A 26,272-nucleotide genomic window follows, 5' to 3' on the forward strand; every position below is an offset into this window, starting at 1 on the left:
CTCTTCTGTGTAGCCACAGTCTAACATGAGCAAAATGCTTTGTCATTTTGGAACTCATTCAAATTTTATTTAAAGTTCTCAACAATACCTACCTATGATAGGTAAGATAACAATTAGTATTCCCACGTTATTGATGATGACACGGAGGCCCATTAGGGCCTTGCTGTTTGCACAAGGTCACTGCGTCTGAACCAGAACCCTGGTTTTCTGAGCTTGCCCCCTAGTAGTAATCTAGTATTCTCATATCCAACCTATTTTTTTATTTTTTATTTATTTTTTTATTATTTATTTATGATAGGCACACAGTGAGAGAGAGAGGCAGAGACACAGGCAGAGGGAGAAGCAGGCTCCATGCACCGGGAGCCCGATGTGGGATTCGATCCTGGGTCTCCAGGATCGCGCCCTGGGCCAAAGGCAGGCGCTAAACCGCTGCGCCACCCAGGGATCCCTCCAACCTATTTTTTTAAAAAAAGAGTTTTTATTTATTTATTTGAGAGAGAGAGAGAGAGAGCACATACTCAATGCAGGGCTCAGCCCCAGGACCCCATGATCATGACCTGAGCCGAAGGCAGATGCTCAACCAACTGAGCCACCCAGGTGCCTTCCATATCTGACTTTTAAAAATAACATTATTTTATATCATAACACTCTTAAGCTAACTTGTTATAATGAATCTCCACTATCCTATTGTTCTTTTCTAAAAACCTGGTAGTATGCATATGGGAGCACCATGTTTTAGAGACACTCATCTGTCATTCTATCCCTCGCTCAGGTGGTGGAATCCTGCCTAGAAGGTGTTTGTAAGCCAGACCCCAGGATCTATAGGCTGTGCTTGGAACGGCTTGGCCTGCAGCCTTCTGAGTCCATTTTTCTTGATGATCTTGGACCGAATCTAAAAGCAGCCGCCAGCCTTGGCATTCACACCATACAGGTAACATCACTATTTTTTTAAAGTTTTTAAGTTTTTTTTTTTTTAATTTTTATTTATGATAGTCACACAGAGAGAGAGAGAGGCAGAGACACAGGCAGAGGGAGAAGCAGGCTCCATGCACCGGGAGCCCGACGTGGGATTCGATCCCGGGTCTCCAGGATCGCGCCCTGGGCCAAAGGCAGGCGTTAAACCGCTGCGCCACCCAGGGATCCCAACATCACTATTTTTTGAACCCCCGCTGTGCACCTGGCACTTGCCTAAGCATTTCTGTGCAGTCCTGTTGACAATCCTGGTTGTGTTTAGTGGTTTTCCCCCATGCTGCTGTAGTTTTATTTTTTTATTAATTAGAAAGTCTATATGTGATGAGCCCCTCACATTTTCAAAGGGCAGTAGGACAAGCACGTACTAAGAAGAGTTTGAGAAAGAATTACACAAGGAGGTGGATGGCAGGCTGAAGACATTTGGGATGGCAGTTGGCTGTCCTAGTGACGTGGGGAGCCAGCAGCTCCCAGCCGCATGACCACCCAGGTCATGGCTGCGAAGCTCAAGAAGCCACATGAGAGGAGGTCTCCCATTTGCTCCCTATGTTTGGGTTTTCATCATGAAGCTGATGGGCCTTTGGGACAGGGTGGGAGCCACAGCGCAGTAGTTTGCCCTCCTGGCGTGGAGGAGCAGCATGGACTCTGAACTGGTACTCTTCCCAGCGAGAAGGCTTAATGTGGTTAGGAGTTAAATGGGAAGAGGAAGCTCATTCTCCAGCTTCTTCATTAGCTGAATATCCTGGCCGCTGAAGCCCATGCTCAGAGACCTGACTCCTTGGCCAGCTCCCCCTAAAGAACTACTCTTAGAGAACAGACAGGAGGCCAGGTCAGGGTTGACTGGTGATCACGTGTTCAATATTCTCCTTGAAACCAGGTCAATGACCCAGAGACTGCCATAAAGGAACTAGAAGCCCTTTTGGGCTTTACATTGAGAATGGTTATTCCAAACACTTGCCCTGTGAGAAAAACAGTGGAAATTCCAAGAGATTCCTTGGAGAAGTACCTCAAAGACTTGCTGGGGACCCAAAGCACAGGTATTTATGTGTTTGTATTCTGCTGACTCTCTAAGGGTTATTTCAGTCTGGTCCTCACTTTCAAACCCTGGTGGAATATGCTGGAGACAGAGGTGGTGTGGGGAGGAAAAGATCCCCTGGGCTCCGTGGATCTGTGTGCAGCATTCAGTCTTGCTTGGGAAAAGGCAGTAACCCCAAAAGGCCATGCGCCCCCTCTTCCACCTGACAGTGTGGTGTGGCAGGGGTCCTCTGGGACCTGGAGCCGGTGGCATGTGCCCCGGGGCACTGGGGTGAGTCTAATTGTTTTGAGGTAATGGCCTGTTTTGTGAAAGTGACTTAAGAAGCTGCATGAGTTTTTTTTTTTTTTTTTTTTTGTAATTTTTATTTATTTATGATAGTCACACAGAGAGAGAGAGTCAGAGACATAGGCAGAGGGAGAAGCAGGCTCCATGCAGGGAGCTCGACGTGGGATTCGATCCCGGGTCTCCAGGATCGCGCCCTGGGCCAAAGGCAGGCGCCAAACTGCTGCGCCACCCAGGGATCCCTGCATGAGTTTAAATGGCACAAGCTGTCTTCATCTCTCCAAAGGTCCCTCTTTCATTCTTTGAATTTCACCCTTAGATTATAAAAAGCTGCCTCTAGGACTTTTGAAGACATCTCTACCTGGTGATAAGGTTTTGCCTCACCCATTCAGTCCTTGAAAAAGACTTCTTGTGTGGAGCTTCACATTCTGTTCTGGGGACTGGATTGTTCTTAGGGCCTTCTGCGCAGCTGAGGGACCCTTTTGGAGCAGGCCAGCTAACTCAGACAAACTCCCATTGCCTGCTCCTCTGACCTGAAACGAATCTGTGTCCAAGGTTCAGTTTTGTTATGAAGCTGAGGGTTAATTAGGATGTTCCTGGGAGGGAGCCACAGAGTTCGGCCCCCTGGGATGAGAGAGAGTATCTGGTGAAAGCACTTTGGCTCAGGCTGTAGGCCTCTAGAAGCTCCTTTCAGCTTTCAGGCCAGCGTCAGGCATGGTTTGGCTGAGTATGGGCTGAGGGACACACAGGGGCACTTTTTTATCCTCAGGCTTAAAGCATTCCATTTAGCATGATGGGTTGCCATGACTATACTTGTGGTTGATACACACCACAACCAAAAAGCTTTTTTTCGCAGAACAGGATTTGGCAAGAGGTACAAAATTGGACACTGTAGAAAGTGAGAATGACTATGGGATAAATGGAGTAGCCTTTGCCACATGGTAGTGGACCTGAGCTGGGAGGTACACCTGAGCTTCCAGCGCCCAAGGACAAGGTGCATCCCAAATTGGAACATTCTGTGTCCCAAATGTGGTGCTCGTTAGAAAGCAGGAACGCCCATCTCTGGTCTTCAGAACTGCTTTAGTTTTCTTGGTTTTCAAACTCACAGGCCCATTGGAACTCCTCCAGTTTGAGCAGGGGCAGTCAAACCCAACCTACTATGTCAGACTCGCCAACCACCAGCTGGTTCTGAGGAGGAAATCCCCGGGAACACTTGTTCCATCCACCCATGCACTGGAGAGGGAGTTCAGGTAACTTCTCAGAGCTGGGGTATTCTCACCACCCCCAGCCTGTCTCTGCAGCTCAGCCCTGAAATGACAAGCGAGCACTCTGTCAAAGTGCCCTGACACACTTAACACTGTGAGTATGAATTTCCAAAATTATTTCAAATAAGAACATGTAACCAAATTTATTCAGAAGTTTGTTTTCTCTTTTCTATACCTAATCCTGTAGAAAACTAGACTTTTTTCACCCCTGGGTGAAAGAAAGGCATTACTGAAATACTTACTAGTCTAACCCTTGAGTCTTAAAGACCTTAATACCTTTGGTCTTACATTCAGTGTATCAATGGGGCTGAGGCCAAAACAAGCATGGCCACGATGTGATAGTTGTTGAAACTGGGCGGTGGGTATGTGGGAGTCTGATAAATCTTTCTACTTGTGTATGTTTGAAGTTTTCCATAAGAAAATGTGTAAAATAATAAATATATTATAACTTCTCCCATATAAAATAGTTTCCTTTGCAAATAGGAACATTTAAACTTAGTAGGTTGGAAAAAAAACTAGCTCCAAACTCTAAGAATGAGATGAAAATTCTGGATGGGCTCCAGCATGGGGCTTACTGCGCTGGAAGCCTTTCTCTTCCTCTGCTCCCTACTTCCTTCCAGCCCAGCCTGCTCTACAGGAGTGTCACAGAGTAGTAAGGAAAATGTGATTTCATCTCTTGGCCCCTTCTTGTCTGCATTGTTTCCTGGCTCTCCTCTGGACTTTTTAGTTCTCGGAATCTGACTTTTTCAAGTGTTGCACACACTGGTGACTGATAATTATGAAGCCTTAGGGTGTCATTAGAGGAGAAAACCTTTAGCTATTTCTGAGCATTTGTATATTTGCCCACGCAGTAGCAGGTGTGTATTTATAGGAGAGAAACCCCAAAAGTGTGAAGCCCTCATTCTGTTCTTATGCACCCTGCTTGCAAACACCTCTGATTATTCCCAGAGGTACCGAGGAATTCTGGATTGCTACACTGACATTCTAGAAATCCAGGAATGCAGAGAATTTCCATTTTAGTAAAGGAATAAAATGTGCATATGGAGATGAAATATAACATGGTATTTGCTTATAAAATGTCAAACGTAAATTTGAACAATTTGGAGAATTTTAGAAAGCAGCATGACACAATCTATTAAAAACCTTAGAGTAGTCACACTTTTAGATCTAATAATTCCAGTTGAGGGGGCATCTGGGTGGCTCAGCAGTTGGGCGTCTGCCTTCAGCTCAGGTCGTGATCCCAGAGTCTTGGGATCGAGTCTTGCCTCGGGCTCCCTGTGGGGAGCCTGCTTCTCCTTATGTCTCTGCTTATGTCTCTGTCTCTCTCTTCGTGTCTCTCATGAATAACTAAATAAAATCTTTTAAAAAAAATTCCAGTTAGAGGACTCTCTTTATTTATTTATTTTTAAAGATTTTAATTTAGGGAGCCCAATGCAGGGCTCAATCCTAGGACTCTGGGATCACGACCTGAGCTGAAGGCAGACACTCAACTGCTGAGCCACCCAGGCATCCCAAGAGGAATCTCTCTCTCTCTCTCTCTTTTTTTTTTTTTTTGTAATAATAAATTTATTTTTTTATTGGTGTTTAATTTGCCAACATACAGAATAACACCCAGGGAATCTCTCTTTAAAAAATATTTCTCAATAGGGAAAACAGCTTTATGCATTAATAGGGACACCACAATGTTGTTTATAATTTAAAAAATTGGAAACACCCTAATGGTACAGTAATTGGGAAACGATTAAACCTGGGCATATCTACTTGTGTAACAGCTGACATTTACTGAGTGTTTAGTATATGCCAAGTACTATAATAAATGCTTTGGATGTACTGTTAACCCAAAGCATTCTCACAACAACCTGTGATATGTTACTCTTATGATCCCCATTTTACAGGTGAGGGAAACAAGGCTTTTTTTATTTTTTATTTTTTTATTTTTATTTTTTATTTATTTATTTATTTATTTTTTGGGAAGCAAGGCTTAAAGGTCATAAAGCAGTGTCCCCGGGGACACATAACTAGCCTGTGAGTGACAGAGTTTGGCCTCACACCCAGGGGCAGTAGGATTCCACAGCCTTCATGACTATGCTGTTACTGCAGCCAACACAAAGTACACTTAAATAATGCAAGAATGTCATGATAAAATTTTAGTGTAATAAAAACAGATACAAACCACATATAATACTATCCTAACTATGTTTTAAATTTTTTTAGCACTCTGCACCCAACCTGGGGCTCGGACTTGCAGCCTTGAGATCAAGAGTTGCACACTCCACCGAGTGAGCTAGCCACCTAGACACCCCTCCACACTGCCTTTTATAAGCCCTTGAAAAATATTTTAATTAAAAGATTGTATTTATTCACTTGAGAGTGCATGCATGTGTGCAGGAGCAGCGGGAAGGGGGTGGGGGGCAGAAGGAGAGGGAGAAGCAGACTTCCTGATGAGCAGGGAGGCCAACACAGGGCTCTATCCTATCCCAGGACCCTGAGATCATGACCTAAGCCAAAATCAGATAAATGCTTAACCAACGGAACCACCCAGGTGCCCCTTAAATGTTTTTGTTTGTTTGTTTGTTTGTTTTTAAAAAGGAGAAGTAAAATTTATTGGCTTCATTACTTAAGTCTTTCAGGCATGACTAGATCCAGGGGCCAAATAATGTCACCAGGACCTGTTCATTTTCTCTCTCCCTCCATGTCTCCACTCTTTCTTCCTCCATAACCTCAGCAAATGTTCTAGCATACCTCCGGAGATTGACTCATTGGGCCAATGTGAATCATCATTTGGGGTCAGGAGGATGCATTATTCAGATTAGCCAAATCTGGGTCTTGTGCCCATCCTTGGAACCAGCGATTGGGCTCCTCCCACCCAAACCATGTGGACTGACAGCAGCTGCAGAGAACCGTTTCCAAAAGGAAAGCCCAAGTATTATTTTCAGAACATGAAGCCGGGAAAGGACACCAGGCAGGCAAAAGCAGGAACCAATTACTGTTGATAAGACCAAGGAATTATTTTTCCATTTAAAAATTTCGGGGCACCTGTGTGGCTCAGTAGTTGAACATGTGCCTTTGGCTCAGGTCGTGATCCCAGGGTTCTGGGATTGAATCCCACATCAGGCTCCCCAGAGGGAGCCTGCTTATTCCTCTGCCTATGTCTCTGCCTCTCTTTTTGTGTCTCTCACGAATAAATAAAATCTTTTAAAAATAAATAATAAAATAAAACATTTAAAATTTTCCTCAAGGGGCACCTTAGGTGGCTCAGTTAAGCATCCGGCTTTTGATTTCAGCTCAGGTCATGATCCCAGGGTTGTGAGATGGAGCCCCAGGAACAGCCTTCCTGTTCTGCTTGGGATTCTTTCTCTCTCTCTCTTTTCCCCTCTGTCCCCCTCCCTGCTCTCCCTCATATGTGCTCTCTCTCAAAAAAAAAAAATAAATAAAATAAAATAAAATAAAATAAAATCTTAAAAAAGAAAAAAAAAAGAATCTCTCCTATAGATAGTATATAGTTAGGTCTTACTTTTCTATGCAGTATGACAATCTGTCTCAATGAAAATGTTTGGTCTAATTAATGTCATGTAACTATTAATATTTAACTTTGTTCTATAATTTTTCTATTTGTTTTTGGTTTGTGCCATCTGTTTCTTTGTTCTTCTTGTCTATTTTGGGGTCACTTGAATAATTGCTTTAATTTCTGCATGTACTAATTTTAATTCAGAAAAATAGTTTCAAGAAAATCTCAATTCAGCCAGCACTATTGCTCATTTTTCTTTGTTCTGGCAGGACAATGAAAGCCCTTGCAAATGCTGGAGTGCCTGTCCCCAAAGTTCTTGACCTCTGTAAAGATTCATGGTAATACTCAGATTTATTTATTTTTTTATTTTAAAAAGATTTTTATTTATTTATTCATGACATTTTGCTGTATTTGCTTTCTATATGTATATATATATGTTTATATATGTGTATTACATAATTTTATGTAATCGTAATAATTATACTATCTAATAATTTATAACTTTATTCATTTTATAAATAACTGTATTCTCTCTTTCTATCAATTGCTTGTGGCTGAATCTTTTGAAGTAAGCTGCATACAGCATATATCTCCTAAAAATAAAGACATTTTCTCTTTTTTTTAAGATTTTATTTATTTATTTGACAGAAAGCACACAAGCAGGGGGAACAGCAGACAGAGGGGGAGGGAGAAATAGGCTTCCTGAGGAGCAGAGAGTCCTATGTGGGGCTTGATCTCAGGACCTCGGGGTCATGACCTAAGCCGAAGGCAGATACCTAATTGACTGAGCCACACAGGTACCCCAAGACATTTTCTTTTTTTTTTTTTTTTAAGATTTATTTATTTATTCATGATAGACATAGAGAGAGAGGCAGAGACACAGGAGGAGGGAGAAGCAGGCTCCATGCTGGGAGCCCGACGTGGGACTCGATCCCAGGACTCCAGGATCGCGCCCTGGGCCAAAGGCAGGTGCCAAACTGCTGAGCCACCCAGGGATCCCCCCAAGACATTTTCTTTCATAATCACAACAGTGTTATACTTAAGATAATTAACAATAATTTATTTATTTTAAAAGATTTTATTTATTTAATCATGACAGACACAGAGAGAGAGAGGCAGAGACACAGGCAGAGGGAGAAGAAGCAGGCTCCGTGCAGGGAGCCTGATGTGGGACTCAATCCTGGGACTCCGGGATCACGCCCTGAGCCAAAGGCAAATGCTCAACCGCTGAGCCACCCAGGCATCCCTGTTCTTTGGAATTTTTTTTTTTTTAAGATTTATTTATTCATGAGAGACGCAGAGTGAGCGAGTGAGAAAGACAGAGGCAGAGGGAGAAGCAGGATCCCTGCAGAGAGCCCGATGCGAGACTCGAACCTGGATCCCAGGATCACGCCCTGAGCCAAAGGCAGGCACTCAACCACTGAGCCACCCAGGCGTCCCAATTAACAATAATTTAATAATAAATTTAATAGCTAGCCCATGGTCAAGTCAGAATAAACAATTTTAATGATAGAATTTTCAAAACAACATTTTAGAATAGAAAACTGTTTTCTAGTAATGACTAAAAAATTGATTAATGACATTTTGGTATGTCACCTTAATACTATAGGGTGGTATATGTATCACACATACTATCCGGTAATGACAGAAAGAACATCAATAAGAAGGGATATTTATTGAAGCCTCATTGGAACCAGGCATTCCATGTATATTTGCTCCCCTAATTTTTTTTTTTTCAGATTTTATTTATTTATTCATTAGAGACACAGACAGAGAGAGAGAGGAACAGACACAGGCAGAGGGAGAAGCAGGCTCCATGCAGGGAGCCTGACATGCGACTCCATCCCAGGTCTCCATGATCACACCCTGGGCTGAAGGTGGCGCTAAACCGCTGAGCCACCTAGGCTGCCCTATTTGCTTCCCTAAATCCTTTTTTTTTTTTTTTTTTTTAGATTTTATTTATTTATTCATGAGAGACAGAGAGAGAGAAGCAGAGACACAAGCAGAGGGAGAAGCAGGCTCCATGCAAGGAGCCCGACGTGGGACTCGATTCTGGGACTCCAGGGTCAGGCCCTGGGCTGAAGGCGGTGCTAAACCGCTGAGCCACCCAGGGTGCTCCTGCTTCCCTATGTCTTAAAACAGCCCTTTGAAGTTTTACAGATTAAAGCAACAAAGCCCAGGGGGATTTAATAAATCTCTCACCATCACACTACTAGGAAATGGCAGAGGTGGGATTTAAACCTGGTTCTGTATGGATTCAAAGCCTCCCTGTCAACATGCTGTTCTCCTACATTATCATTGTTTTTATTTAAATGTATTTATTTGAGATAGAGAAAGTGGGCAGGAGAAGTGGGAGGGGCAGAGGGAGATGGAGAAACACTCCCGGCTGAGTGCACAGCCCAACTCCGGGCTTGATCCCAGAATTCTGAGATCAGGACCTGAGCTGAAGGCACTTTTTTTTTTTTTTTTTAAGATTTATTTATTTATTCAGTCAGAGAGAGCTAGAGAGAGGCAGAGACACAGGCAGAGGGAGAAGCAGGCTCCATGCAGGAAGCCTGACGCGGGACTCGATCCCTGGTTTCCAGGATCACACCCCGGGCTGCAGGTAGCACTAAACCGCTGCGCCACCAGGGCTGCCCTGAAGGCAGACACTTAACCAACTGAGCCATCTAGGTGCGCCTACAGTATCACACTTGAACTGCATTCCTATAGCTTCATTGAGTGGACCAAACAGAAGAGAGGCATGCTGGCAAAAAAGTACAGGCAGGGCTGTGTGTGTGATTTGGTTTGGGGATGGGGTACTTCTAACCCTCTGTGCTTATGTCTAAAGGAAAGGAAATGTCTAGTACTCTAGGTCTGAACTCCTTCCCCAGCATTTGGAGCAAACACATAGGACGTCAAAAAGAGCAATGCAGGTGTGCCTGGTGGCTCTGAGCTGCTGGCTCTTCGGCTCAGGTCATGATCTCAGGGTCCTGGAATCGAGCCCCACATTGGGCTCTATACTCAGTGTAGCTTGAAGATTCTTTCTCCCTCTTCCTCTGCTCTTCCCCCTTCTCTCTTGTGTGCTCTCTCTCTAAAATCAATAATCTTAAAAAAAAAAAAAAGAAAGAAAGAGCAATGCCATGACTAACAACTGCCATATTATGAGCTAGGCTAGTGAAACGCCCTGTCCCTGTCCCTCCCAGGGTCATCGGCATTCCCTTCTATCTGATGGAATACTGCCCAGGCCTCATCTACAGAGACCCCTCTCTGCCAGGTTTGGAGCTCAGCCAGAGGCAGGCCATATACACTGCCATGAACAGAGTCTTGTGCAAAATTCACAGTGTGGACCTCAAGGCTGTAGGCCTACAAGACTACGGGAAACACGGTGAGCATGAGGCCATTTGTCTTTTGTCCAGATGGGTCCTTCCTTAGGTGTCCCTGTTTTCAGGACTGGCATGATGTCAGGGTATTAATGCACCTACTGTTTGGTAAGTGTGAGGTGAGCTTCTTAGGACCCTTCTTGGAGATTGAGTTTCATTCATTCATTCATTTTTTAAAATTTTTATTTAAAAAAATATTTTATTTATTCATGAGCGACAGAGAGAGAAGCGGAGACATAGGCAGAGGGAGAAGCAGGCTCCATGCAGGGAGCCGGACGCAGGACTCGATCCTGGGACTCTGGGATTACACCCCGGGCTGAAGGCAGACACTCAACCACTGAGCCACCCAGGTGTCCCATTCATTCATTTATTTAAAGATTTTATTTATTTATTCATGAGAGACACAGAGAGAAGGCAGAGACACAGGTAGAGGGAGAAGCAGGCTCCATGTAGGGAGCCCCACGCAGGACTCGATCCTGGGACTCTGGGATCACTCCCGGAACGAAAGGCAGACACTCAACCGCTGAGCCACCCAGACGTCCCTCAGTTTCATTTTAATGGAGGTGTCACTTACCTAGATATATCCTTGGATACATCCCTTCATGGACTATGGAATCTCTCTTCCCTGCGATTTTGATCTTGCTGGACCATTTCAATCTTTATTTTTTTGGTACTTTCAGATACTTCTGTTTTTTACTCTTTCCCCTAAATATTCTTTTCAACAGGTATTGACTTCTAAAATGCCATTATGCCAATGTGGTTTGTTTATAGAACTTGTTTCTGCTTGTTTCTTAATGTCTGAGAGTTCCATTTGTTCTTCATCCTCTTTTCATTGTCAGTTTATTTGTTTGTTTCTTTCTTTCTTTTGAAGTCAGGTGTATTAGAGTGTAGCATTCTATAAATTTGACAGATACACAATTTTAAAACCACCATTACCATTGTCTCCATGCACAAACTTTAGCATAGAGCCAAAGAATTTCACTTTTTCTGCCCTGAAAAGTTTGTTTTTGACAGTTGACCAAGATGTATTCTTGGCTATAGTCAACAAGAAGCTGAGAGAGCTAAGCTGTATTTTCTTTGTCTGCTTTTAACCAAAACGTGTTTTCTGTAGGACCACATCAGAGGTTGTAGTATGTCCTATGTACGTCAATTCCTGCCATTTCTGCTGAGTCACCTAAAGTTCCATATCTCCATAGGCACATGTGAGCTGAGTCCCCACAGCTAATCAGTTTGAAACACTTTGCTACAACAGAGAAAGCTTGCTGACTTCCCAGCTTAAATTGAGAGGGTTTTCCCTGTCCCTTCCAGGTACAGCTAGATCCATACCACCCCCCACCACTGCCATTCTAGCCTGTTGACTAGAAATACCAACTCAGTGTGGGTTCCCCTCCACCTCATTTGGAAATAAAAATTCATTTGTTTTTATCTGAAATTTATATGTAACTGGGTGTCCTGTATTTTATCTGGCAGTGCTAGTCACCAGTAAAAGGGCCAAAAGACAAAGACAGCACATGTTGTCCATATTGATCAATTATTTCAAGATGACAAGAGCATTGGAAAAATTAGCTGGATGCTAATTTGTCAAGGACTTTGGGCAAGTCACCTCACTTTGTCAGAGTTTTCTCAATGGTAAAGGTTTGGTTAACAAACAAACAAACAAAAAAACAAAAGAAAACAAACAAGTCCTGCACTGCCTCCGTCACACAATTGACAGGAAAGGCAAATGAGGTGGTACCTATCCCAGTGCTAGGAATGAAGATAAAGGCTCAGGCAAAGTAAGTGATGGGCAGTGTGACTTCCTGCCCTGGAAAGAGAACAGCTTTTGGAAGTCTCTCCCATGTGTTGTCTGAGTGGATCCTTTGCTTTTTATTTTTTAAGTGGATTGTCTTGATGCTCTTTCCACTGACCTCTTAGCACAAAGAGGCAAAGCAGAAATCTGATGTGATTGCATTTGTCCCCATGTGACCCAAGGGGGACCAGCCCCAGCTACTGGCTGTATTTTGAGCCTGATTAAAAGCAGTTTCATCATGCTTCAGATTCACTGATCCAGCTACAGGGGCATCATACCTTCCTTTTCAAGAAACCTGCAATTTCTCTGGTTATGTCAGAAATCCAGCGGCTGGGCAGGGCATTAACTATAAACAGATACTACCATTTGCTCGAAGGGTAGCATATTTAGATATATTTACATATTTAAATATATTTAAATATTTGCTTGCACAAGTGAGTATCTCCAAAAAGGTACCTAAGAAACTGGTCACATGAGTTGCCTTTGGGGAAAAAGAGCTGAGTGGCTGTGCAGAGGGGTGGGAGAAAGACTACTGTATGCCCTTTTGTCACTTTATTACAAGCCATGTGAATATATTATCTATTTCAAGAATACATATTTAAATTTGTTTAAAAAAGAGATTGCACACAAACATTATTTCTAAGAGAGACTTTTGACAAAGATCCTTTAGTTACAGTCCAATTACCACAAAGAAACTTTCTACCTTTCTGACCTGCAGGGAGCACATAATCTTCTTTTCTTATCCCAGAGGGGCAGTCTCCTTGAGGAAGGATGTTTCCATGCCTTGGCAGGCCTGATAAAGACCAGTGGCCAACAGAGACAGAAACAGGGGCAGCTGCAACTGTTTCCCATGAGAAGGGAATGTGTACAGCACTGGTTGGTGTGTTTGGGGTGGTGGGAGGTCCCAAATCCATGTAAGAGATTTTCCTGAAAGGCTCTTTCACAAAGATTCAGCTCCTATGGGGTTTTTTGTTTTTTTAAAAAGATTTATTTATTTTGATAGAGTGTTGTGAGACAGGGGATGGGCAGAAAGAGTGGGAGAGAATCCTCAAGCAGACTCCCCACTGAGTGTAGATCTTGAGGCTTGGCTCGATCCCATGACTCAGATCACAACCTAAGTCAAAACTGAAAGTCCAATGCTTAAAACCAACTGAGCCACCCAGGTGCCCCAGCTCAGCAATTGTGGTTTTTGTATTTGACTTCTTAGGATAATTTTCAAACTTACAGAAATGTGAAATAATGACTATATATGCCCACTACTAATTTTAACAATGGTTAACTTTTGCCATATTCACTTTTCTCTTTCCCTCTCACTCTGTTTATCTCTGTCTCTCTCTCACGCTTCTCTCTCTCTCTATATATATATATGTATATATAAGTATATATATACATATATATATATATATAACAAGTTGTAGAGGCCCTAACACTTGACTCTTAAGTACTACAGTATGAATTTCCTAAAAATAAGGACATTCCCCAATACCATTATCACATCCACAAAAATTTACAATTTTCCCTGAATCTCTAAAACCTAGTCCAGGGCAGCCTGGGTGGCTCAGCAGTTTAGTGCTGCCTTTGGCCCAGGGTGTGGTCCTGGGGACCCAGGATTGACTTCCACGTCAGGCTCCCTGCATGGAACCTGCTCCTCCCTCTGCCTGTGTCTGTGCCTCTCTCTCTCTCTGTGCCTCTCATGAATAAATAAATTAAATCTTTAAAAATAAATAAATAAATAAATAAATAAATAAATAAATAAATAAAACCCAGCCCATATTCAGATAAATTTCATCAATTATCCCCTTATATCTTTTTTCTTAAAATACTTATTTATTTTAGAGAGAGAAGAGTGAGAAAGATTAGGGGGGAGGGGCAGAGGGAGAGAATCTCCAGGAGGCTCCATGCTGAGCGTGGAGCCGGAGGTGAGGTTTGATCTCAGAATCCTGAGATCATGACCTGAGACAAAACCAAGAGTCAGATGCTTAACCAACTGAGCCACCCAGGTGCCCCTCCCCTTTTATCTTTTATACATGAGATTTTTTCCCCCTTAAGTCGGGATCTGATCAAGGAATCTAGAACATCCCCCCCCACACCTGTTTTTTTTTTTTTTCAATGAGTTTTTTAACAGACTAAGTCAGTCGTCTTATATGTTCGTCTTGATTATTCCCTTATGGTTTCATTTACTTCCGTCTTCTATTTCCTGTAGTTCTGAAAACTAGAAGTTACTTCTTTTTTAAAAAAAACACAACATTTTATTTATTTATTCATGAGAGACAGAGAGAGAGACAGAGAGAGAGAGAGAGGCAGAGACACAGGGAGGGAGAAGCAGGCTCCATGCAGGGAGCCTGACGTGGGACTCGATCCCAGGTCTCCAGGATCACGCCCTGGGCCAAAGGCAGGCGCTAAACCGCTGAGCCCCCCAGGCTGCCCTAGAAATTACTTCTAAAGGTTTGATTTGTTTTGGATTAAATTCCTGTGAACTTTAATCTCTGCTTCTCATGGCTCAACTAGATCTTCCAATGGGCAGGTATCTGGATGCTCCAGCTGTGCAGTGGACTCTGCAGAAAGAGCTTGATCTCTTTCTTCTTGTCTTCAAACCCTTCAGCCTCTGGGGACCATTCTTCTCTCAGATAAGGCATGAGGGCCTCACTAGAGCCATGGACCTGACACATTTGTTAATTATATTAACAGTGACAATAATTGCCAGTTGACAATAATCAGGACAATAATAATGGCCACCATTCATTGAGCAGCCTTCTGTGCAGCTCAGTATTTGGCATGTTATGTAAGGATTTAGTCCTGTGGAATTTAGGTGTCAATATGTTCATACAGAAGAAGCAAGGGAGGCTCAGAGAGGCTTAAATCAGTTGAAAGCCTTGACTATGAGTTGAGCTGACTCCAGAACCTCTTCCAGTGTCTGATCCCAGATATAACTTACAAGTTCCTCAATGGTAGTATGTCTTGGGTTTCTTAGCAAACAACCAAATAATAGCAAATATGCATGAGTATTTACTACACTCCAGGAACATTTCCAGGAGATTTACATATTTTATCTTCCCAACAACTCTCTGAGGAGCATCTCACTGATGAAGAAAAACCAAGGTACAGTGAGGTTAAGTCACTTGTCTGAGATCACAAAGAGAACATGGCGGAGCTGGGAATCACACCCAGGCAGCCTGCCGCAGAGTCCATGCTCTTAGCCAACTACTGTTATTTAGCCAAAAAGGGATTTCTTAAGGGCAGTTAGGAAGCTCGTCAGATGTCTGAGAGGGCCAAGGATCAGGGTTGCAGGCCACGTGGCTGGGAACAATACCCAGATCACAGTGATCCAGCCACGGCAGCAGGAGCATTGTGTGAGAAACTCATAAGTCATCAGAAGATGATACCACAGAGCATTACTAGGGCTTTTACTGTTTTTCGTTACTTTTTGGAACTTTTGGAGGATGTCAGAGTGGCATACCACGTTCTAATTCTCTTTCCTCAGGGGACTATATTTCACATCAGGTGCAAACCTGGATTAAACAGTATCGAGTTTCAGAAACCCGCACCATCCCGGCGATGGAGAGGCTCATCCAATGGCTGCCATGCCATCTTCCAAGGCAACAGAAAATGACAGTGGTGCATGGGGACTTCAGGTAGGCACCATTGTGAGGAGGGGTGAATATCTAGATGTGAAAAATCATGGGCAGGGCACTCAAAGGGAAAATTAAGCAGCTGGTCTGAGCCTAATTTACAGTTGAGAATTATTCCCTTTATGGAGGATCTGCTTGTGCGTGGCCTTTTAAGGCAGAGTTTCTTCACCTTGGCCTGTTGACATTTGGGGCCAGATAGCTTTTTGTTCTCCTGTGCAACAGTGGGAGTTATTACTGCCCTAGGTTTGAGAGTACACACGTAGGGGTGCCTGGGTGGCTCAGTGGGTTAAGCGTCTACCTTCAGTTCCGGTCATGATCTTAGGGTCCTGGGATCAAGACCCACATAGGGCTCCCTGCTCATCAGGGAGTCTGCTTCTCCCTCTCCATCTGTGCCTCCTCCTGCTTGTGTTCTCTGTCTCTCTGTCTCTCTCTCTCTGTCAATCTTTAAAAAAAAAGATTTTACTTATTTATTCATGTATGAGAGGGGGCGGGGCAGAGAAACAGGCAGAGGCAGAAGCAGGCTCCATGCAGGGAGCCCAATGTGGGACCTGATCCTGGGACCCCAGGATCACGCCCTGGGCCAAAGGCAGGGGCCAAACCCACCCAGGGATCCCGCAGTAAAATCTTAAAAAAAGGAAAGGAAAGGAAAGGAGAGGAGAGGAGAGGGGAGGGGAGGGGAGGGGAGGGGAGGGGAGGGAGAAAGGAAGGGAGAAAAGAAAGAAAGGAAGGGAGAAAAGAAAGGAAGGAAGGAAGGAAGGAAGGAAGGAAGGAAGGAAGGAAGGAAGGAAGGAAAGAAAGAAGAAAAGAAAAGAAAAGAAAAGAAAAGAAAAGAAAAGAAAAGAAAAGAAAAGAAAAGAAAAAAAGAAAAGAAAAGAAGAGAAGGCTGAGCATGGCGCTCACATGTGTGCTCTGGTTATGATGACTGCATGAAAATCTTCTCCAAAACTGCATGTCTAGAAACAATGACAGTTGTTTTGCTCACAAATCGGCAGTCTGAGGACAGGATAGCTGGTTTCATTTGGGGGCTGGAATCTCCTGAAGGGTCACTCACATGCGTGGCATGAAGACAGAAGAGCTGGGCTCCCTGGGTCTCTCTATGTCTCTGTCTCTGTGGTTCTCACATGGTCTCTCCAGTGGAGCAGCTTCTGGGTGGCCGGACATCTTACCTGGGGGCTTAGGGCCGCAAAGGTGTGTGTTCCAAGAGAGGGCTGTTTGGGAGCTCATCACCCTTTGTGAGCTAGGCTCTGGAGTCCTGTAGCATCACTTCTACTTGCATTATATTTGTTAGAAGCCAAAGAAGTAGACTCTTAAGTGTCAAAGAATTTGCAGCCATATTTGAAAGCCATCACAGTGGAGAAGGAGCTACCAGAACCCAGAGGATTGCTATGTGGAGAGGGCTGCCTGACCAAAGCTGTGGGCTGTGGGAAAGGACCCCAGCGTCCCTTATGTGTCTGCTCCTTCCTGTCTCCTGCTGGTGTCCTCACTGGCTGAGTCCACCTGAGCCAGAGGGCAAGGAGCTCGTAGACAAGGGGACTGAGGGGCAAAGAGGGTGGGGAGTGCATTTGGAGGGGCAAATGGAAGACACCTGGCACAGAATACACCCCAATGCTCAGTTTCCGCAGAGCTGTCTCTCCATTCCTTCTGTGGTTTATTCAGGCTGGACAACCTAGTGTTCCATCCAGAAAAGGCTGAGGTGCTTGCTGTCCTCCACTGGGAGTTCTCCACCGTAGGCGACCCCCTTGTGGATGTGGCCTGCAGCTGCCTGGCTCATTACCTGCCATCCAGTTCTCCCACTTCCCTGCTGCGAGGTAGGACCTGCTTAGGGGAAAGGAACGGGGAAGGAGGCGGCTCCATTCTCTGAGCATCTGCAGCACCAGAGTAGCTGTGCCAGCATGGATGCGAGAAATTGAGGGTCTGGTGGTTTTGGTGGAAAATGCACGTGGGATGCATTCCTATCATTGAGGGGAAATGGGTGGAGGGGGTATTTTAACTGAGAAGGATGTGTGCATAGAACCCTCTTCTGTTTTTGCAAAACTAATTTCTATTTAATTTTCTAAATGAAAAATACAAGTTTATTTAAAGATTTTGGAGCCAACAGATAACAGAAGGGAAAAGTTAAAGTCCTCGCTAGTCCCAGAGATGACCACTGCCAATATTTTCATCTTTTTGTGTGCGTACATACGTTGGATTAAATGAAAGCTATTCTATAGTTTTGTGGCCAGCTTTTTCTCACTTAATTATATATTTTGGACATGTTTTCATGCCATTAAGTATTTCTTCTACAGCATCATTTTTAACGATGGAATAGGATTTTATGGAATAGAATTAACTTAATCAAGACATTTGATTCCTATTAGGATATTTAATTTGTTTCTGATTTCTTTTATATTACCTCCCCCCAACCTCACAAAAAAGGCTTTGGACATCTTTGTAGGAATAACTTTACCTATGCTATAAGGTATAGCATACTCCTGGATAGGTATACTCCAGGACAAAGCCCTAAGAACAAAATGTATTACATGCTTCTAGCCATGAAAAGGTTACAAATGAAACAAATCAGTAAAAAATTTTATCTGTTGTAATTATTTTTTTCATAATATGGCAAGACCTTTTTTGTTTTTTAAAGTAGGGTCCACACCCTGTGTGGAACCCAATGTGGGTCTTGAGCTCACAACCCTGAGATCAAGACCTGAGCTGAGATCAAGAGTCGGATGCCACTCAGGTGCTCCAGGATCAGGATTTTTCTTTTAATACTGCTTTTTATCAAATGGTTGATGGAAAATAATATGCTTCCACCCTGAACTGTGATCCAGATGGAAGTGGAGGCCTTTTATTCCTTCCTTTACTGCCAATTTAGTCTAAAATGTTTCAGGGCCAATTTGTGACTAGCTTCATGCTGGGATCCCAGCCTTGTGAGGGCAGAAGAGTTGCTGAAACAAGGAGCTGACCCTGTAAACTAGCTGTGAACTCACTACCAAGGGAGGAGGTGATTTTCATAATTTAGAAGCCTGCGCCCACAGGGGAGCAGAAATCACTGACTGCTCAGAAATGGCACTGTCTGTCTCCTCAGGTTTGAGTGACTGTGATTTCACTCAGCTGGGAATCCCTACTGCAGAGGAGTATTTGAGGATGTACTGTCTTCACTCGGAGATCCCTCTCCCTGAGAACTGGAACTTCTACATGGCTTTCTCCTTTTTCCGCATGGCCGCAGTTGTGCAAGGAATCTATAAGCACTCACTCACAGGTAATGCTGCCTGAGGATCTGAGTCACAACCACTCAGCTTCTCCCCCCAGAAACCCATCCATGGCCACAGAGGCTTCGGGGGGCACCAGTGTAGCCAAATTCTACAAGAGTCAGTTAATTCAACCATCTGTCATTAATAGCACACAATAATGTATTCTTTAAAATATTTAAACTTTTAAAAATTACTTTTTAAAGATTTATTTTTTATTTATTACAGAGAGAGAGAGAGAGAGAGAGAGAGAGAAACAGAGCATGTCCAAGTAGAGGGAGGGGCAGAGGGAGAGAATCTCAAGCAGACTCCCTGCTGAGCACAGACACCCCCCCCCCCCCGCTTGGGGCTCGATCTCATGATCCATGAGATCATGACTTGAGCCTAAATCACAAGTCGGATGCTTAAGTGACTCAGCCACCCATGCGCCCTAAAGTTTTAAATATAACATACAAAAAACATTAAAGTAAAAACCTACATAATAAGAATTCAATCATAATGAAGAATACAAAATTATTTTCCTTTCTTCTCAGTATCACTTCTCAAAGATAAATATTACCCTTAAAAGTTTCATGGGCCCCCCAATTTTTTCTATATATCTAGCTTCTCTCTTTCCCTCTAAGTTTTTTTTTTAAGATTTTTTAATTTATTTGAGAGAGAGCATAAGCAGGAGGAATGGCAGAGAGAGAGGGAGAAGCAGACTCCCTGCTGAGCAGGAAGCCCAAAGTGGGGCTCTATCCCAGGACCCTGAGATCATGACCCAAGCTGAAGGCAGACACTTAACCATCTGAGCCACCCAGGCACCCCCTCTGAGTTTTATAAAAATATCAGCCTACATGCATTTTTAGTACCTTGAGTTTTAAATTTTTTATGCTTAAGAATTCCTATTAAATATTTCTGTGTGTATATATGTAGGATATGTGTGTATAGTATATATATATGTATATGATTATCATAAATATACTTTACAACATAAGATACATTCCTTGCTTTTTTCCTACTTAATAATATTTCACAGAGACCTTTCCATATGAGTATATATAGATAGAAAGCATTCTCTTTTTTCTCTTTTTTCTTTTTTTTTTTTTAAGATTTATTTATTTATGATAGACACAGAGAAAGAGAGAGAGAGAGAGAGGCAGAGACACAGGCAGAGGGAGAAGCAGGCTCCATGCCGGGAGCCCGATGCAGGACTCGATCCTGGGACTCTAGGATCGCGCCCTGCGCCAAAGGCAGGCGCTAAAACGCTGAGCCACCCAGGGATCCCCTCTTTTTTATTTCTATGGTATATTCCATTCTATGGATATAGCGTAATTTATTTTACCTGTTCTCCTATTGACATATTTGTGGATTGTTCGCACATCTTTGCAATCACAAAGAGTGGTTGGTGAACTTCCTTTTTCACACACTTGTGAATATACCTGAAGAATAAATTCCCAGAATTAGAATTGCTAAATTAAAAGTATGTGCATTTTAAATTTTTGTAGATGTTGCCAAATTGCCCAGCAAGATGATTGCTGAAGGAGAAAAAAGATTATGTGTCTTCTTAGATGGTGGTTTTATATATATGGGAAAATGCTTTATTGAACTAGCTGAGAGTTGGTTCCACATTGTATCTTATTTCCGAGAAGAAAAGTTAAGTGTTGCTACTGAGTACTGATGGTTGAGTTGGACGTGTATATGTAAATAAATGTATCACCTATATACAGAGTGTTTACATATAAATATGAGGGTATAGCATAATCTTACTAGTTTTAATTCTAAATCTAACGGGAGAGCAAATGAAATAATCTATATCCTAAATTAGTCAAGAAGATAGAAAGGCAGATTACAGTTTGCTCCCTATGTGGAAAGGAAGACGGATAGAAAGAAAGTAGATAGATCCTGTGGGAAAGTCCTAGAAATGATGGCTAACCCAGTAGCATTATGTACTCCCTGTTATTCCCATGTCATAATCTCTAAATTCCACTTCCACCCAGAGGAACTGAGACTTCTTAGAGAAGTGGCTCTGCTCAGGTCTAGGACAGGACATCTACAGATGAACCCGGAACACTTTGTCGTACCAGCAAGCAAGGGAGCCGTGGAAGACTGCGGAGTCCTATCTAAAGGACTCAGGAGCCAACCTGAATAGGTGCCCACTTGCTAATGGTGGGATACACTAAGCACCAGTAAGGATGAGGCTGAAATGGATGGGAAGCCATCAAGTATGTTTACATCCAGGAGTAAAGAGCAGCACTGAAACAGAGTCAAAACCTCACTGGTGGGTTTGGAGGGCACCAGGGAAGCAAGCCAGTATTCTAAAGGTTGATAAATAGGGGCGCCTGGGTGGCTCAGCTGGTAAAGCATCTGCCTTTGGCTCAGGTCATGGTTCCTGGGTCCTGGGGTTGAGCCCTGCATTGGGCTCCCTGCTGGGCGAGGAGTCTGCTTCTCTCTCTCCCTTCACCCTTCCCATGCCCATGCTTTTTCTCTCTGGCTTGCTCTCTATCTCAAATGAATAAATAAAATCTTTTTTAAAAAAATAAAAATTGATAAAAGGGAAAAAAGTATACAAATTATAGGTGAGGCTAACCAAGTAACTGGTGAGGGAAAGTTTTTCTCTGGGAAGCATTCTGGACAGAATGACAGAATTCATATATCACCACTTTTCCACCCCTAATATATGAATGGATCTGGAAAATAAGCCTCAGTGGTGCTGACATCAGCAAGAGAGAGACAGCCAGACAATACATACCTCCTGCTGCTTCCCCTAAAAGTCAGACCTGGATCTGACAAAATCTGTAGTGCTAACTACCAGCCTAAAGGAAACAGAGGGTTCAGAGGAGCATTTAAACAGCACGCCTGAGGCACAGCCACTCACAGTCCAGATTCTGGGACACTTCACAGTTTCTTCAACAAACTATTGCTGGGGGAGGGGGGGTAGAAAAAAAATGTAAAAGGAACCTGCAGATCAAAAGGGACTTAAGGGGGACAGCCCAGGTTGCTCAGCGGTTAAACACCACCTTCAGTCCAGGGTGTGATCCTAGAGACCCGGGATCGAGTCCCACATCGGGCTCCCTGCATAGAGCCTGCTTCTCCCTCTGCCTGTGTCTCTGCCTCTCTCTCTCTCTCTTTATGAATAAATAAAATCTTTTTAAAAAGAAAACCAAAAGGGACTTAAGGGGATGCCTGGGTGGCTCACCCATTGAGCGTCTGCCTTTGGCTCAGGCTGTTATATCAGTTCAGGGATCGAGTCCCACATCAGGCTCCCTGTGGGGAACCTGCTTCTCCCTCTGCCTATGTTTCTGCCTCTCTCTGTGTATCTCTCATGAATAAATAAATCTTTAAAAAAACAACAAAAACAAAAGGGACTTAAGGGGCACCACCTGGGTGGTTCAGTCAGTTGAATATCCAGCATTCAGCTCTAGGTTTCAGCTCAGGTCATGATCTCAGGGTTATGAGATGGAGTACTGCACAGGGCTCCAGACTCAGTGGGGAGTCTGCTAGAAATTCTCTCTCTCCCTCTCCCTCTGCTTCTCCCTCCTCCGTTCTGGCACATGTGTGTGCGCGCTCTCTCTCTCCCTCTCTCTCTCTCTCTCTCTCTCTGTAAAATAAATAAATAAAATCTTAAAAAAAAAGGGACTTAGAAGAAACATCAGCCTTTACAGTGTTTGGATCTTATTTAGATCCCTATTTGAAAAAATAAATTCTAAAAAAATTTTTTATGACAGTGAAATTTGAATTCTCACTGGACAGTCTGGACACATCATGATATTAAGGAAGCACAGTTAACTTTTTTTAAGTGTGATGATGGTATTGTGTGTTTTTAAGTCTTTGTTTTGAGACATAAATGAAGTATTTATAGATGGAATGATCTGATGTTTATAATTTACTTCAGAAAAACCCAGGGTAGTGAGGGTGGGGATCACAGAGAATGAAACAAGATTGGCCATGCTTTGATGATTGTTGAAGCTGAGTGATAGACTTGTAGGTTCATTATACTCTTTGCTCTATTTGTGTATATCTTTGAAATTTTCCAAAATGAAAAATTAAAACATGAGTAGAAAGAAACCCAGCAGTGGGTTTGCTAGTACTAGAGGAACGTCTTAGCTTTGAGGGCGTCGACACCCCAAGCTTGGTGGCAGCATGTTAACCTCAACCAGGTTCCCACATTCTCATGAGAAAGGCAGTTATAGTAGGGGAATTGATCATTCATTCACAAGTATCTGAACTTCTACTAAGCCAGGTACTGTGCCGGCTGGTACTAGCAGTCCAAAGTCATGAGCAAAACAGTGTCCAGAGAAAATCAGCATCCAAAGTTTAACCCTCCCTGATCTGGAAATAGAGGTCTCAATAAGCAGGAATTCTTAGAAATCATATTTTCCCCTCCTCCAGACAGCATTAGCTCTAACCATCATTTCCCAATTTGTGTTAGGGTTTTGCAATGAAAGCTAACCAGAAATACTTAATTAAGCAGAAGGACTGTGGGGTCCATCAGGTGTCAAACAGGCCTGACTGCCTGTAGGCATTTTCTCTTGGAAAATGTGTTCTCATTGGATTCTGCTTGCATGCCCAGGGATAGGCTGAGTGGATTTTGAATTATCCATTCTAGAATCTCTATACCCATAAACCCCATTGGATTGTCCTAACTGGCTTATCAAGAAACCACTTGACAGTTTGCAAGATCCTGTGTGCCACTGGGGCAGCTCCATGCTTCTCTTGGCTCCAAGGTGAAATACTCCACGTGTTGCCAGCACATAGGAATACAGATGTTCTGTCCTTATGGAACTTTATTCCTCTGATCCTAACGGTGCTCCTTCCCCTCCCACCCAGGAAGCCAGCCAGACACTCTGAGCCAAGTGGTTACGTTTTCTCACATAAAAACAGCAAAATCAGGGGCACTTGGGTGGCTCAGTCAGTTAAGCATCTGCCTTTGGCTCAGGTCATGATTGCTGGGATCAAGCTCCACATTGGGCTCCCTGCTCCTTGGGGAGCCTGCTTCTCTCTCTCCCTCTGCCCCTCCTCCCTGCTTGAACTTTTTCTCTCTCTCTCTCTTTCCTAAATAAATAAATAAATAAATAAATAAATAAATAAATAAAATTTTTATTGAAAAAAACAAAACAGCAAAATCCATATTTTGAAGTAATAGTATAAAGATGTTATATAAGAGGAAACCAAAAACCCAGCTCTATGTTCATGAATATGATATCTGTCTGCTTGTCTTCTCTAATCAGCTGTTAAAATCATTTTTCTGTTAAGAGTTGGGGCACTTAGTACTGCCCTAGAGAGTGGGGTGTGGAGAAGGCACTATGGTGTCTTTTGCAGGACACTTTGATTCACCCCTGGGTGGGGAGAAGGAGAACTGCCACCAGAGCCAAGGGCTGATTTATATTCGGAAAGTGGGTGGTGACGTTTGGGTTTCTGGTAGGTGGCTGCTGAAATTCTAGAAAGGAAGAAGTGCTTGTGACCACAACTTAAGAGGCTGCAGTCTGCTCTGGGATGACATTTGGGAAAATACACAGAAGTGATAGCTTTCAGTCAACCCAAGCTCTCATCGGTGACTTTCCAAGAGACAGAGACAGCAGCACTCTTAGAGGGATATCCAATTAAGAAGAAGAAAATTAAGAGAGCACTTTGTACTCTCTGTTAGAAATTGATAGTTGGGGACGCCTGGGTGGCCCAGGGGTTAAGCGTCTCCCTTCAGCCCAGGGTGTGATCCCGGTCCCAGGATCAAGTTCCACATCAGGCTCCCTGCACAGAGCCTACTTCTCCCTCTGCCTATGTCTCTGCCTCTCTCTCTGTGTCTCTCATGAATAAATAAAAACAAAATCTTTAAAAAAAAAAAAAAAAGGAAAAGAAAAAGCCATTATGAAGAGCAGTGAGTTTCAGAAGGTTCGTCCCATCCGTGTGCCCATGCAGTTTGAGTAATGAAGGGAAGCACAACCCACTGGTGCTCATCTGCTCTCACTGTACATGTGACTCCAGGAAGGGGACTGTCACATTCCTGACTGCACCCCCCCTCACAGGGGGGTGGCTCCACACCCAGCACCGAGAAGTTGCTGAGTAAAGACTTGTCCAGTGGCCTGCATTCTCTGCTATATAGCAGATGGATTTGGTTCCTAATTTGTAAGGAATAGCATAATATCTTTAACTCAAAGCTGCATGAAAATGGCTCTTTTGGGAAACTGACCCCTGCAGAGGCAGAAGAAAAATAAGCCTCTGCAAAGATCCATTTATTGATTCAAAGAGAATGAAGAAAACACAGTCTCTTTAGAATACGGAAATGCTAAAAATAATCTAGGAGAGCTGGCTGTAGAGAAGCTCACTAAATGGAGACAATATACACACTTCATGCTTGGATCTCAAATGTGATACACAGAATACAAAACGCCACTCTATGACATATATATTTATGTGACGTTGCAGGAAAGATGAACCGTAGAAATAGAGATCCAGAAAAGGATCAAAAAAGAAATTGTTTAGTGTTGCCAAGGGCTGGGGCAAAGGATTGAGTACAGAGGGACACACCATGGAAATTTGGGGATGATGGGCATATTCTGAATCTTGATGATAGTTCTGGTTACCTGACTAAACTCACAGAATTGGACACTTTTTTGAAAAATATTTTACTTATTTATTCATGAAAGGCACAGAGAGAAAGAGAGAGAGAGGCAGAGACACAGGCAGAGGGAGAAGCAGGCTCCATGCAGGGAGCCCGACGTGGGACTCGATCCTGGGTCTCCAGGATCACGCCCTGGGCTGAAGGTGGTGCTAAACCGCTGAGCCACCCAGGCTGCCCAGAATTGTACACTTTTATAAAGAAGGTGTATATACACTATACCTCAATTTTTAATAAATTTACATTAAGGGGCACCTGGATGGTTTAGTCAGTTAAGCGTCCAACTGTTGGTTTCTGCTCAGGTCATGATCTCAGGGTCGTGGAATGGAGCCACATGTGCACACCCTGCTCAGTGGGGAGTCTGTTTCCCCCTCCCTAACCTTCCTCTCCCTCTGCTCCCTGCCCCCTCCCCTTGCACACATGCATGTGCACACTGTCTCTCTCTGAAATAAATAAGCCTTTAAAAAAATTTATATTAAAAAATCCTTTTCAAAAATGTCTTGATGCATGTATTTAAAAAAAAGAAAAAACAGTGAGCATGTAAATTGGAGTGAGTTATGCGGTGCTTGTGCTAGCGTTGATCTGTGCAGAGCAGAGTCCAGAG

General features: G+C 43.3%; 1 protein-coding gene across 7 annotated transcripts in view; it reads left to right on the plus strand.

The window, feature by feature from the left end:
* Positions 1-26,272, plus strand: part of ACAD10 (acyl-CoA dehydrogenase family member 10) — a 46,866-nt gene that overhangs the window by 15,117 nt on the left and 5,477 nt on the right. For 6 of the 7 annotated variants that reach the window (XM_077875657.1, XM_077875662.1, XM_077875656.1 and 3 more), the window contains 8 exons: positions 773-931; positions 1,847-2,006; positions 3,396-3,537; positions 7,330-7,398; positions 10,246-10,427; positions 15,693-15,843; positions 17,497-17,648; positions 18,911-19,084. In XM_077875657.1, coding sequence (XP_077731783.1) covers positions 773-931; positions 1,847-2,006; positions 3,396-3,537; positions 7,330-7,398; positions 10,246-10,427; positions 15,693-15,843; positions 17,497-17,648; positions 18,911-19,084 — 1,189 coding nt within the window. The remainder of the gene's footprint in view (positions 1-772; positions 932-1,846; positions 2,007-3,395; positions 3,538-7,329; positions 7,399-10,245; positions 10,428-15,692; positions 15,844-17,496; positions 17,649-18,910; positions 19,085-26,272) is intronic. The other variant, XM_077875661.1, reaches the window with a different exon arrangement.

The sequence above is a fragment of the Canis aureus genome, chromosome 27 (genome assembly GCF_053574225.1).
Source record: "Canis aureus isolate CA01 chromosome 27, VMU_Caureus_v.1.0, whole genome shotgun sequence".
Taxonomy (NCBI): Eukaryota; Metazoa; Chordata; class Mammalia; order Carnivora; family Canidae; genus Canis; species Canis aureus.